The sequence below is a fragment of the Equus quagga genome, chromosome 8, assembly GCF_021613505.1.
Source record: "Equus quagga isolate Etosha38 chromosome 8, UCLA_HA_Equagga_1.0, whole genome shotgun sequence".
NCBI classification, from domain to species: Eukaryota; Metazoa; Chordata; class Mammalia; order Perissodactyla; family Equidae; genus Equus; species Equus quagga.
In genome coordinates, this window is record NC_060274.1 from 130,099,278 (window position 1) to 130,113,804 (window position 14,527).

The 14,527-nt window shown below is 60.0% G+C and overlaps 1 protein-coding gene across 1 annotated transcript; it reads right to left on the reverse strand.

The window, feature by feature from the left end:
* Window positions 1–706: 706 nt before the first annotated feature.
* SHH (sonic hedgehog signaling molecule) lies at window positions 707–11,261 on the reverse strand. Its single transcript, XM_046669074.1, has 3 exons — window positions 10,672–11,261; window positions 5,353–5,614; window positions 707–2,582 (listed from the first exon to the last, which is right to left on the reverse strand). Exons 1-3 carry the CDS (start codon window positions 10,978–10,980, stop codon window positions 1,768–1,770), a joined length of 1,386 nt encoding a protein of 461 aa, XP_046525030.1. The 5' UTR covers window positions 10,981–11,261; the 3' UTR covers window positions 707–1,767.
* Between the last annotated feature and the right edge of the window lie 3,266 nt (window positions 11,262–14,527).

A 14,527-nucleotide genomic window follows, 5' to 3' on the forward strand; every position in this document is an offset into this window, starting at 1 on the left:
GCTGACATAGGGTGCCGACCCTGGGGTGCCCACTAGAGGAGAGCTGTACCCTCGGAACACAAGTCCATGCTGAACAACCATGCAGACAGACAACGTGGACTTGGGGACACCTGGCAGCCTGTGACAAGGGGAGGGAGGTCAGGGGACACTGTGCACACAGCAGTGGGCCTGCTGCAGACGCTGGGGGCTCAGTGAAGAGCAGCTGGCCTCTCCCTGGGGACCCTGCTGCAAAGGGCACCCCAGGACTTCAGAAAGCAGCTAGGGACCTCCTCCCTGCAAGGCCAGGGGACGCAGCACCCCAACCTGTGGCAGCCTAGCAGAGGGCCCGAGGTGCGCCAACAAGTACGCGGAGCCCTAGGAGCAGGTTCTGGGTGACTGCCCTGGGCCCCCTCCTCCAGGCGCACAGGTTAGGCTGTGCTGGTTACGGGTGGGGGTGGGGCAGACCGGCCCCCAGCATAGCATCCCCAACCTTTGGGGTGTGGACAGACTTCCGCACAACAAATACAAACAGAGCTGAGGTTTCTCCAGAGATGACGATTAACAAGCAGATCTGGTTACCTGCTTCAGGTGATCTGAATTCACAGTATAAGCAACACATCTCAATACAATACTGGGAACTCCTGTGGGCACCAGGTTTCCCAAACAAAGAAACCAAAAAAGAAAAGAAAAAGGCCTGCAACAGGAATTCTTAGTCATTATATACTAACCAGTCTGTGCGTGGCACATTTTATTTCTATAAAACTATTACAAAATATTCAAAAATACATTTTAGTAAATTTACAGCAGTTATTTCTCAATGTATTAATGCAAAAACATCCTTTGTTTTTCTCTGTACAAACTACGGGCTCCATCCTTGTGGGCTCATCACTGTGTGCGCTTTTAAAAAATATTATTTTCTAATAAATTCTTTGACGTTAAAAATAACAAGAGTTCTTCCAGTTTGTCCAAAAAAAAAAAAAAAAAGTGTGTGTGAGTGTGTAACTGTCTTGATTTCCAAGAATGTGGCCAAAATGGTGATGACAAAGCAAATATTAAACCATGAAGACAATACAGGAGACGGCTGTTACATTGGAAACTAGTTAAATTAAAATAATATATTTTCATATTTTACACTATTTCAAAAATGAAATGTCATTCAGTTAAGTATTGATCTCTCAAAAAATCTAATTTACAATTCTGTGTATAAAAATATAATTTGTGGACCCCCACGAAGCACATTTTTAGTTTACACTTGCTGAAAAGCAGGAGCGTTGCAAAGGAGGAATGGAGAGAACAGAATTTTGCTTTCTAAACGTCAGGACGAGGGACACGTAGAAAAATAGACTCTGAGGAGGTCGCTTGGCCGCACAAAATAATCTCCCCCCTGTGAGCACAGTTCACGTGATAATAATAAATTATCCAAGAAACAAACTATTTAAGGCTCTTGAAGGTCCGGTTCATATTATTTAAAACATCTATTCATACCAAACAAATAAATAGCCAGGAGAGGTGAAAAAAAAAATAACCAAAATAAAACAATAACCAAAAAATTCAAAAATATATATATAAACTAAACACAGCGACAGAACTTCCCGGGGTCTTCGTTTCCTTAGAGTCTACTTTGGACCGTCCTACTTTATTATTATTATTCTTAATTAATATTATAATTAAAGTCTCATTCCGCGCGCGCTTTGTCCGTGCGTCTTTTGCTGTATCTCGCTGTTGCGCCCCCCGCCCCGCGCCGCCCCGCGCCGCCCCGCCCCCGCCCCGCGCCCTCCGGCCCGGCCTTCAGCTGGACTTGACCGCCATGCCGAGCGGGTGCAGCGCTTCGCTGTCCAACAGCCAGGTGCCGATTTGGTAGAGCAGCTGCGAGTACCAGTGGACACCCGCCGCACCTGGCGCGTCGGCCGCACCTGGCGCTCCCGGCGCGGGTGGAGGGACGCGCCCGCCGCCCCCGCCGTCGCCGTCCCCGCCGCGGTCTGTGCGCGCGGGCGCCAGTGCGGCCAGGAGCGCGTGCGCCAGGCGGAAGGGCGCGAAGGCCCAGTGCGCCCAGCCGTGCTCCTCGATGACCGCGTAGCACGACGCCAGCACCCTGTTGATGAGGATGGTGCCCTGCGCCGTGAGAGGCGCGTACGCGCCCGTGGCCTCCTCGCGCAGCGTCACGCTGTGCACGGCGGCCGGCAGGAGCCGCCGGTCCCCGCCGCGCTCGGCCACCACGTACACGCGCTGGCCCGGGCGCACGCGGCTGGCGAAGAGCGCCCGGCGCCCCGGCGCGCCCCCCGGCGGCGACCCCGCGCTCCACGGCGCCCCTGGCTCCCCCGCGGCCGAGTCGTTGTGCGGCGCGACGAAGAGCAGGTGCGCGGCGGTGAGCAGCAGGCGCTCGCGCGGCTCCCTCGTCTCGATCACGTAGAAGACCTTCTTGGCGCCGTCGTCGCGGTCCAGGAAGGTGAGGAAGTCGCTGTAGAGCAGCCGGCCCTGGTCGTCGGCCGCCAGCACGCGGTCCCCGGGGCGCAGGTCCTTCACCAGCTTGGTGCCGCCCCGCTCCAGGTGCACCGTGGCGGAGCCCGGGAAGCAGCCGCCCGATTTGGCCGCCACCGAGTTCTCTGCGGAGGAGGAGAAGGGACAGGGTGGTGAGTTCCGAGAGGGAGGCACGTGTGGGGAGGGGGGCGCACGCTTGGTGTCCCGCGCGCCCAGATCGGGATGCGCGCGGCTCTGGGGAGAAATTCCTGGCTGGTCCAGCGCTCCCTCCCCCAGCCCCACTGCCTCTGTGACAAAATTTAGAAGCAGACACATTCCTTAAAGCCCCTCGTAGGACTGCACTGGCGGTGACACAGGTTGGCTGGCGTCTCTGGCAGGAGGCGGGTTACACTCCTTGCCTTCCGCCTTCCTCCCGCCCCATCCCCCGGCTCAGCACACACCCAGCCTCGCCACGAATTCAGAGGATATTTGCTCTCCACTTGGATTCCTCAGGAAGCGTCCTTGAGCTCACTCGGGCGCCAGGGCGCACCCTCCTCCCCTCCCATCCCCGGCGCGGGGCGCGGCGCCCCCTCGTGCCTTGCACACTAGAGCAGCGGGGACCCCTCGCCCGCCTGCCCCGCCCCGCCCCGCCCCCGCGCCCAGCCAGGGGCCTTGGTGTCGGCCTGTTGGGGGGGGGGGGGGGGGGGGGGGGGTGAAAAATAGCTGTAGTAGTTGTAGCAACTGGACAAACATTCCAGAGAATTGGCCGAGGTGTGAAAATCCGGGGCTTGTGTGGATTTTCTAATTAAAGTCCAATAAAGGGTCCTGCATTGTCATTGTGCTCTCTGCCATAAATGGGAGACACTCTCGGAAGAGGGGACACTTCCATGTCTCCCCCTCCCCTCTCTCGGCCCACTCTCTCTCCAGCTCTCTGGCCGCCCCCTCCCTATTTGCTCAGGTGCACCCCCTCCCCCCTGCGATTCACACGCGGGCTCTCCAGAAGCCGGGCCTCACAAGCACTATTTGCACAGCCAGGCCTCTCTCCCAAGCACTCGAGATGTGTATTTGAATTTTAAATGGCGGGGCCTGCTCGGAGCGCTGGAAGCGGCCGGGTTCTCAAGGCCCCTTGACTACCCGCTTTCTCGAGCCCTCCGTCGCTCTCTGAGGCTCACTGTCCCGAGGACAATAATCGGAGTTGAGGCGGCGCGCAGGGGCCGGGGAGGAGGGGCGGGGAGCGCCCGGTCTTCTTTGCATTCCAATCTCGGGGATCATGCTTTTTGCAAATAGAGATGGCGAGAAAGAATCTTCCTGCTGGAATTACAGAGGGTTTTTAATCTTCTCAATGGTTTCTCCGGCATGAAGTGCGGGCCTGGCCGTTGGAGGCCCGCTGTAGCCCCCCGGAATGCAACCCGGGGCGCAGGCGAGCCCGAGTCGTCGAGTCGCACGACCCTGCCTGACACGCATCGCACCGCGCCCCAGCCCGCGTGCGCGGAATGCCAATGAGCGGCTCTCCGCGCCCCGGGGGTCTGCTCCCCTCTGCAAGATTCTCGGGGCAGGATTACCGCTGCTCATTTGCGAGGAGACCTTTATGGACCCTCGCCCCCACCAGTAGGACCCCCGCGGACAGGGGTGGCCCGGGAGGGGGCCACGCATGGCGAGCGCAGCCGCGCGGTCCGGGGAAAGGCGCGCCCGGGGCCTCCCCCCGCGCCCCCATTTCCCGCCGCAGAGCCCCGCGAAGTGGGGGCGCCGCCTTCCCATTTTCCCTGCAGCTCAGACCCTTTCTCAGGCCGTACGCCCGGTCCTTCCCCCCACCCCTTCCACACCTTTCTTTCTGTTGTGACCAGAAGCCACTATTTTTCCTTACCTACCAAGTGTGTCTTGACACTTTAAAAAGTGTTTTCTACTAACATGTGCTATTAAAATACGATTTAGGAGACAGACAGGCAGAACGGGCGAAGGGGGTGGGGAAGACACAGTTCCTCGGAAATTCACTGTGAACTGTTCTGCTAAATGCGCCAACTTATGCTGAGAGCTGGAGAGATCCGCCTGCGGTCTCCAGGTTGGGAGATGTGCGCGTGTGCGCTTGGTGCCTTCCTGGCATAGCTATTCCTCGCCAGCAACAGCATGTGGCGTTGCAGGCCCAGGGAAGTCCGCGTCACCGCTGGGGCTGGGGCTCCAGCTGCAGACTCCCATCGGCTTTCCTGGCCCTGCCCATGGCTCAGGGCAGCCCAGCTGGCTCCTAATAAGGACGATGCTTCTGGGCTTGCGGCCTCCAGATGTTGGAAGTGGTAACTCCCGGGTTTATTACCTCCCACCAGGCCTCTCCCGAAAGGCTTAGCAGAGAGTTGAGTTAGTTTAGAATCCACAGGCGCTCAGCGGGGAGGGGTGGGGACGATGGGCTTACACCCTGGACAGAACCTCCTGTGCTGGGGGGGGGGGGGGGAGATGGGGGGGTTTATTCTTAAGCTCTAAATGAGACAAGGATCTTGGCCAGACCTGACTACCCTTGCAGGCCTGCAGTCTCTCCCCAGGAAAGTCGACCCCCCCCCCCATCTTTCTTCCCCGTCATGGCCACCTGCAGTGGGTCTCCGGAAACAGGGTGGGGGGAGGTGCTCAGGATGCCTATGCCCTCTGCATCTGGGCTCAGAGAACGCGGGCCTCTGTGGCCTCAAAGGTAGGGGCAATTCCTGGCTGGGGGACATACCTCGTAGCGCATGGTCTCACAACAGAAACTCGAGTTGTCACCTGATTCCCTCCCTCCCTGCCCGGCATGCCTCTCCTCACTTTTCTCTTTCCCTTCAATCAGGCCGTGGGGCACAGGTGATGTGTCCTGGGCAGATGGGGAGCTGCGAGGGGTGAGGGGCGCTGTCTGCATGGGGTGAGGGCTGTGGAGAGGCTGGCCCGCCGCTGCCTCACCTGCTTTCACGGAGCAGTGGATGTGCGCTTTGGACTCATAGTAGACCCAGTCGAAACCGGCCTCCACCGCCAGGCGCGCCAGCATGCCGTACTTGCTGCGGTCGCGGTCCGACGTGGTGATGTCCACGGCGCGGCCCTCATAGTGCAGCGACTCCTCCGAGTGGTGGCCGTCCTCGTCCCAGCCCTCGGTGACCCGCAGCTTCACTCCTGGCCACTGGTTCATTACGGAGATGGCCAAGGCATTCAGCTTGTCCTTACATCTCTGCAGAGAGAAGGGGGGACCCACAGACGTCAGCAGGCCGGCCCACCCACCGCCCATCCCCGCCCCTGCATCGGCTGCGCTGCCCAGGGCCTGTGGACAGGGGCTATGTCGAGAGGTAGGGAGATGAGGCCCCCTCAGACGAGATGGCATTGAGGTGGCCAGAAGGGGTGCCATCTGCAGGAGGAGCAAGTCCTCTTGGAGATGAGCTGAGGTGAGGCCCTTGCTCCAAGTTCTGAAGTGGCAGAGCCCCTACCGTGGCCTGAGGGGCAGAGGAAATTTCTTTGAAACAAGGAAACTGTGGGTCCCACCAGGGGCATGCTCAGCAGTGCCCGCCCCCCATGCCCTCCACTCCCCAGCCCCTTTCAGTGGCCCCCTTTCTCCCACCTGTGCAAGGCTCCACCCATCTCCCTGGGCAAACTCCCTTGCTAGGGGGCCGGAGAGAGGCCCAGTGTGCAACTTTGCAGAAATAAAGAAAAACACACTGTTCACTGAAAGAATTAAAAGCCTTGCCTTATCTCTGGACCCTCCCTGCTACCCTATGCCTATCTGAGGTGAGCAATAAGCCAAAGGGAGGGCGGGAGGTGGGAAGCCTACAGCCACACTTGGGGAGGGGGAGCCAGAAGTGGAAGGCTAGCAAGTGAGTTACACTTCTCAGTGTGGCCCGGCGACGACAAACATTCTTTATCTGGACGGCCACATTCCTTTTGCCGTGGAACTCTTTTCTCCCGGCCTCTCTGTGGTCTGATTGTGTCTCTTGTTTTCGCTAACCTGTTCCCTTCCCCCTCTTGTTTTCTTGGCCCGGCGCAGAATGGTGTCCGGCAAGTTTGAAGAGCAAACTTAAGAGGTGGAGGCAGAGGGTGGGGGATGGGAGCCCAGAGGCCTGCGCCTGGGAGCCCTCGCCCTGGGGAGTCTCCCTCTTGGAATCGCCCTTGGGGTCCTCCCCCCACCCCGGAAGCCGCCTGTAGGGGTAAAGAAACATTGACTAGGCGGGACACCAACCAGGGCAAAGTGGAACCCCGGGTTGTGGGAGTTCCCTGCATAATTCTGGTTCCATTCAGATAAGGATGCAGGAAAAAACAGGGTTGAGTCAAGTGTGTGTGTTTGGGTGGGTGCTAAGTTTATACTGCTGCTGATGGGTTGCGGGATTTGAAAGAGGGGAAGCGGGGACAAAATCATGACGGGGCATCTCAGGGAGCGGCAGACCCCGGGGAGTGGGCGACAGTTTCAGGCTGACTGCTGCAGAGGGCAGGGCAGGTCTCCGGAGCCCCGGGATGGAAAGATGGCGACCCATCGAGGAGCACCCTGACCATCGTGCGGAGCAACCCTTCCTAGAGGGCGGGGGAGGAGGGGGCTCTTGCAAGAACTGCGGCCGCGTTTTAAGGGACGTGACAGCTTGCGCAACAGGAAAAGTCTTGTGTATTTGGCAGCAATAAAAACCAGTAACATGATTGTAGGGTTAAACATACAACAAATGTGGGGGGGGGCATAGAGCGAGGGGGCGGCCCTGGTAACAGATCAGCTCTTGCAGGTTGCTAGGCCTGCCAGCAGTTTTCTTAAAGAAAAAAAGTCGGAAGGGCAGAGTTTGAGTGAGGTCATCTTGAGAACCGAACGCGTTTTACATGAAAATCAATCAGTAAACCAGGGTCAGTTTAGAGCCGGGATGTGGAGCCGGCTGCGCAGGCGCACACCGCCGACAAGCACACGCACACACCCCGCATCCTGAGCCCCCATCCCACCCTGGCTTCCTCCTCTTGGGGGGCAGATGACGCTTTCAACAGCTTCCCAACGGTCAGCTGGCGAGGGGGAGGGCACGATGGGGAGGACGCGCACCAGCTCCCAGCGCCCGAGCTGCGCCACTTGGGCAAGAGCTGGAGGACCCCCGGCGAGGAGCCCGTGGCCGAGCCAGGCCCGAGCGGGCGCCCCGTGCCCCACGCGCCCTCCTCGGCGCCTCCAGGCGCGGCGCGGCCTCGGCCCGTGGCTGCAGGACGCTCTGCGCCCCGGCCCGGCCGGATCGACGCAGGCAAAGCCGGGACCCCAGGCCGGTCGTCACTTCACTGGGTCGTGTGCCGCGGATCAAGCCCAGCTCTGTGCAGCCACCGTGAAGCCCCGCGGGGCCGCCAGGCGGGCTTTGTGTCGGCCGAGGCCAGGTTGTTCCCCACGCCTGAGCTCCCGCCACCTCCCCAGTCTGCGCAGCGCTTCTCGCCCAGAAGCCCGGGCAGGGACTGTCACCGCCAACGGCCCACGGGCTTCCCCGGTGCGGGGGAGGGGTGTCCCAACTTCAAAAGAGACCCCCGGTGCCTAGACACACCTCTCTCCGCCCCCTCCTCGCCCCCTCCGGGAAGCCAGACGCCTCCCATGAAAACAGGAAAGCCCTCCTGAACCCACACCTGAGCGCCGTTCCCAGGGCCGCCACGCACACAGACATCTACCCAACGTGGCGTCCCAGGCGGGTCCCCGCGGCAGCCCTGCGCCGCCCCTCGCGGCCTCCTGCCCCCGCAGAGCCCCCGGCCCCCGCGGCCTGCGGGGAGAGGTGCTGTCTGCGCTTCCCCCTCTCCGAGTTAATATTAACCAGGAGCTCCTGCGTTCCAGAACTGCTCTGAAAGTTCCACTGGGGACGATCTTGCCATGGTTGAGGGACTTGGGCGGCAGTCACATTAGAGAGACAGAGAGACAGAGAGACGCGGAGGGACGGCCGAGACAGGGCAGGAGGGACACGCACCTGAGAACAGGGTCTAGGTGGCTATCTTAAAGGAGGGGCCAGCGGTGGGTGAGCAGGTCCCCCGGAGCCCTAACCTCCTCTGGCCTGGGAGGCGTGCCGGCTTCACCCCTTCACCCCGCCCGGCCCCTCGCGCCCGGGTCCTCCGCCTCCCCCATCCCTCCCCTCCTTCAACTCTTAGAACCAGAGGAGAAGGAAGGACAGGGAAGGGACGAACTCAGAGGCACCTTCCAGTCCGCCCCCAGCCATCCATGCATTTAGGGGACATTTGTGGGGTCCGTGATACAGTTCTGGCCTGACTCTCCCCACCCCACCCGCACGTTGGCTGCCCCTCCCCCGTCCTTTTGTGTTGGGAACGGGAATAGCCAGTGCTTAAGGAAAAAAAGTATTTGTTTTCGTTTCGTTCGTCTGAGGGAAGTTGACAGAGGGTCAGAAGTTCAAATGCTGCCCGCGCTCCCGGCGGCGGGAGGGCTGGGCGCGGGGCTGCGGGCCGTGGGTCCCGCAGGGCCGCCGGAAGAGGGACCCGGCTGGGGGCTCCGGCTGGGGCGCCGGGGCCAAGGGGACGGGGAGGCGGCAGAGCCTGCGCTGCGCTCCCGTTCTGGAACCGGCCTCCGCTCCCGCCGGCCCCCGCCCGCGCCGCCGGGGCCATCCCGGCCGTCGGAGCCCGGCCATTAGCTCTGGCCGAGCCCGCGCTCGGGCGCGTGGAGGGCGGCCGGGCGGCCGCAGCCCAGCCCCCGCGCGCTGAAACCCTAGCCGCGGGATCGATAGCCCCGGAGTAAGCGGAGCCCGAATGCGTCTGCTTGGGCGCGCGGCTGGGCAGCAGGGCGGCGAGGCCCGGACCTCTCCGGCGTGGGCCCGCGCAGCCCAGGGCGGACGGTGAACCCTGCGGCTCGGAACCTCTGGTGTCCCCGCCCTCGCCGCTTTCTCTAGCGTCGCCTCCCCGCTCCCGGGTCCCGAGGGACCCTGGGAAGACCACTTCCCTCCCGCGGGGAGCGAGGGTGACCAGGGGGTCGGAGCCCCGGCCGGCGCACGCACCGAGCGCCCCGCGGCCTGCGCACAGCTAATGCGCTGCTCTCGGGCACAGGCGCGCGCGTCCACACTCGCGATCCAGATTTAAGGTGGTCGGAGCAGATGAGAGAGAAGGAGGGATGGAGTCCCTCTCCTCCCCTCCCTCTTCTTCCCTTTCCGTCAGCTCGAGCCGGCCACGCCGGCTGCCCCTCTCCTGTCGCAGCTCCGCAGCAAGGCCGGGAATCGGGCTGGGAAGCCCAGCGGCCTGGAGGTGGCTCCGCTCTGCCTCCCGCCCCCACCCTCCCCTGCACTTGCGCCCCACCAGCGCCGCTCCGACAGCTGCGGTGCGCTCCTAGCCCTAAAGGTAGGACTTGAATATTTTAATAGGGCAATAAAAAGGATGTTGACCTATATTTGCCAGGAAATCCATTTCTAGCTTCAGTTATACGTGCGTGGAGTTTCAGAAAGTCTGCCATTGGCGGGGAGACCTGCAGCCAGAAGTCTCAAGCGGAGGTGAGGAGGGAGAGAGGATGCTTGTTTTGCTTTGGTGCCCCTTCCAGCCCCCTCCCGCTGATATTTAGTCGCTCCTAATTCCTATGCAAGCAGGTTGGAAACTAGCGTGATGCAATGCCAATAAGTTCTAAGTCCCTCCCCTCAGGTACCGCGGACTGGGAGAATGAAAGAGCATCCTTAAAGAAATATCAATACATTCACACTCTGATGGGCACAATTGCCCCCGACGGATGGCAGTGGAGCTCTCTGATCCCATCAGGGACCAGGTAGCTGCCTCTGGAGCCCCTGCCTTTTGTCAGATCTGCCTCCTGGCTTTCCCCATTCAGAATCTGTGGTGGGGGGCAGTGGGGTGGGGGTAGTCGTGGGAAAGAAGACCACAGAGGAGACCCGGACGTGTGAGGCCACATTGTACAGTGACCTGGAAGCCACTTTGTGTTTGGGGGGGATCCTTGCCCCCTCCCTTCATTTCTGCTCCCAACTTGGGAAGGACAGATGCCCCCAAAGTGGAGGTCCCCTCCAGGGATGAGCCAGAGCTGAGGCAGGATGGGAAGGCCGTCCCAGCAGGACTGATTAAATCAGGGCCATCTATGGACTGTCTCCGACCTTCCTCCCCCGCCCCCACCCTAAACTTCTCCAGCTGGACCCTTCCGTCCATGCCCTCCAGGAAGAGGAAGGCAGGTAGGGAGCCAGGTGGGTGGGGAAGGAGAGAGTGAGGTGGCTTTCTATCTGCCTAAGGAGCAAATAGACTAAGTCTGGAACTGCTTGGTTACACGTAACCCCCTGAAAGCAACACATTCCACGCCCGGCGCTGGGTTTCTACCTGAGTCATCAGCCGGTCCGCTCCGGTATTTTCTTCATCCTTAAATATGATGTCGGGGTTGTAATTGGGGGTGAGTTCCTTAAATCGCTCGGAGTTTCTTGAGATCTTCCCTTCGTATCTTCCACTGGCCCCTAGGGTCTTCTCGGCCACGTTGGGGATAAACTGCTTGTAGGCTAAAGGGGTCAGCTTTTTGGGGTGCCGCCTCTTCCCAAATCCCCTGCCGGGTCCGCACGCCAGCCCCGAGCACATCAGCAGTGAGGAGACCAGAACCACCAGCAGACATCTCGCCAGCAGCAGCATCTCGTCCATGGAGCCCAATGACTTCAAAGCTGTCCCTGTGCGGGTCTGTGTGTGCGTGTGCCTGTGCGCTCTGGCTCCGCTCTCCCTTGCTCGCTCCGGCTCGCTGCTGGCTCCCTCGCTCTCTGCCTCGCTCTTTCTCTTCCTATATAACCTTGCCCGCCGCTGCTGCGGGGGACTCGCCACTGATCCCCACCCAGACGCGGGCTGGAACGGCTGGCTGCTGGTCGCTGATAACGGAACACATCGGAGTTGGGGCGCGAGACAGCAATCAAAAGACAAAAAGAGTCTGATTTTAAATGGTAGCAAGCCTTGAAAGCTTGTGCGAGAGGCTGCCGTCAGTGCTATATTATAGCTGGCAGGGGCGCATCTGATTGGCCAAAGCAGCACAAGCTTGTCTTCTGATGTTTAACCCTAAAAAAGACTAAAATTTTTTTTTCTGTTTCTGCTGTTGCTTTATTTTCACCTGAAGGCTTCAAGTTAAAAAAAAAAATCTTTCCTGAGACGGAGGTGGGCGGGAGGGCGGAGGCGCGCTCCTTAGGATAACATCAGTTCCTCTTGCTTTGTGCACACATCTCTGCGTTCCCCCTTCACTTTCTCCGGAATGGTAGGTGCTTCAGTTAAAACCAACTTAAGTTTTTAAAGGACCGCCTAGACCACCCCCCCAGCTTCGACCATCAAACAAATATTCTTTCAAATTTTTGAGAAGCATAGCTGCCCAGGTCTTATTTAAATATTTTTTCAGAGACTTTATCGTGCAGACCAGGTTTCCCTACATTTTAAAGACAGAGGGTCTTCAGCTCCTCCTGAATATTCAACGTCCTCGAGCGAGCGTCGGTAGTTCCGACTGACCACATCTTAAAGCATTGCTGTTTGAAGCGCTTTAAGTGCCTTAGAAAAACTTAGGAATACTGCTGCTTTACTGGTGTTTCAATTAATGCATTATTTCTCGCCCTCTGAAAATGGGATGGAGGCGTGCTCAGGGGCTGGTACAGAGTGAACTGAGGCACCGTGCGGCTGGCTAGGCCAAGTGGTCAGGGTGCTGTGCCCCAGCTCTAGCGGGGAGCTGGTGCTGGTGCCTGCCTGGTCGGCGGAGGCCCCTTGTGCCTGGGGGCAGTGGGGAGTGGGCAAGGCTGTGCACACACCACCCCCACCATCAATCGATTGGAGCAAAGTGCAGGCCAGGGATGAGCTGAATGTGGCATTCAGGCTCCTTCCACGTCCTGCCGAGCTGGCTTTCCGTGGAGCTCTGCAAGGCCATCCTCAGGGTCCCCGGGGCTACAGCCGGGGCACAGATGGGGCAGGGGCCTGGAGGAGCAGGGTCCTGGTCAAAGAGAGGCATGCAGAGGAGGACACAGCATTCAGAGCCTGCAGTCCTGGGTCTTCAATCCCTGCACTTCTTTCAGGAAGAAAAACAACTCAAAAAATCCTATTTAAACCAGAAAAATAAAATCTGAAATTCCCCTTGTTTGCAGAACATGCCGTCTCTCTTCTTGTCCCTCTGCACGGCAGTCATACACAATAATTGCTCTGGAATAAGGCAAGAGAGTGAGGGTTCTTTGCGTGGAATGGAAATGCTGCCCTGAGAAAGAGTCAGCCCCTGGAGCGTCCGTCCTCTGTGAAGTTAAGCTCTCTCCCTTGACCCCAGCCCAGGTGGGTGGAGCGGGAGAGGCCAGGTCTGGAGGCTTGGCCCCCAAAACAAGGGGTGTTTCCGGCAGTCCAGGAAAGCCCCTGTGCAGGTAAACTTTTTGGGGGTGGGTAATGGAAGGGGACATTTTAAGAGCCAGGTAGCGTGGGCCTTGAGGAGGCTGAGCATTATCAAGGTTCAGCCAGTCTGAGGTCCTTTGGAGGTTGACCCAAGCTTCCCCACTCGTCTCTCTTGCTTTTTCTATCCTATGGTGGGAAGAATGAATGTGGGAAGAACGCCCACCACTGGGAAAGGTGAGAAAGCAGTACCCAGCTTTATCAAGGCCTGCTGGGCGCAGGAGGGTCTCGGCTCAGCTGATAAAGTGGTCTGACTCATTGTCCAGGCTGTGCATTCTGTGGTCTGCGTGCTCCCCGTGAAAACAGACACAGAGAGGATACACCCAGGAGGGGTGGCCTCCTTGGAGTGTTTACCGCACAGTGCGGTGGATGTAACAGCCCTGGGAGGCGCTGGCATGAGAAGCCACTGGACCCTGGGGACACTCCAGCCTTTCGATTGCCCTCCCTTGCTGTGGCATCTCTCCTCCCCCCAGGCCCTTCCCTTTCCCCCGGCTGCTTTTTTTTGCTTTCGCACCTTCCCTTACAAATCCAGGCACGTGCGAAAGGGCCCTGGCACCCGTCGCGACCCTGCAGCCCGAGGCTGGGGACCTCTGAGTCGCCACCGTGTGCGCAGCGGCCGGCCAGCTGGGAGGCGCGCGCCCAGGGCACGCGATCGCTGCACGTGCAGGGATCCGAGCCCCGCCGTGCGGCGCACCGCCTGCTGCGCTCTGGGGGCCGAAGCCTGAGCTGCTGAGGACGCGGCTGGGCACAGCCGGCTGTGGGGCGCCCAGGCGCTGGGCTCCCTCTAGGCCGGGAGCAGGAAGGGCACTTGCCATGGCCCTGTGCTTGTCCGGGCGGCCCGGGAGGTCCCCAAGCCAGTCAGGCCTCCTTGCCCCAGGGTCGGGCCCAGGCCACCCCCCCTCCATCTCGTGGCCAGCCCTGGACACCCCAAGAGCTTGTCAGGGGTGCCTGTCCGGAGACTGGCCGATCCTCAGGAATGAAATAATGATGGACCATAAAACCCACCGCTGACGCCTTATTTCCGAGGGCTTGCTCCCTGTCGTGGGTTGGGGGGAAATCTGGACAAAAATCAATCGCAGTTTGTATTTATTGCCCTAGAAGGAACGGGCTCCAGCTGAGCCACCCGCAGAAGCTGAGGCCTCGCCCCCCCCCCCCCCATTTCCCCTTCCTTTCCTCCGCCCCTTCCCCACTTCCCAGACGCCAGACACGCGCTGCCTTCCACCTCCAGACGCCAGATGGCTCCCTCTCTTTGCCTTTCCCCCTCCAGACAATTCGGGCCCCTCCCCATGTAGGTCAGAGGTTCCAAACCCCAGCCTCTGCCCAACCTGACCAGACATCCCAGATAACCCTCAGGATCCATTCCTAATTTGTCTGGGCTCTGCCCCTCCTGTCCCTGGTCATCTGCATCCACACCCCGGTCCCTCCATCCACCCCTCCATCCTTCCCTCCATCTCTCACCAGCATCCCTGCTGAGGACAGGTGGCTGCCTGTCTTCTGCCCCCACCCCCCAGGACGTGCCTCTCGGGCCTGCCCGCCTCCCCTCCGCCCCGCCGCTAGATGGCCTCCTCACTCTGCCTTCAGCTCTGGCTCAGCCGGTTGGGAAATCCTTGCAGACCCGGTTGGGAGGCCCAGCCCTTGTGGGGCTAGCCAGCTGGTCCATACCCCGGCTCTCCCTCACTGGTTTTTGTCCCGTCCCCCCGTCCCCCCCCAACCTTCTGCCTCCAGGATTGTTGCTGCTGGGCCCTGCCGCTGGGGCTCACTCTCCCTCCAGGGCTCTCCCTGCAGCTCTGCTCCG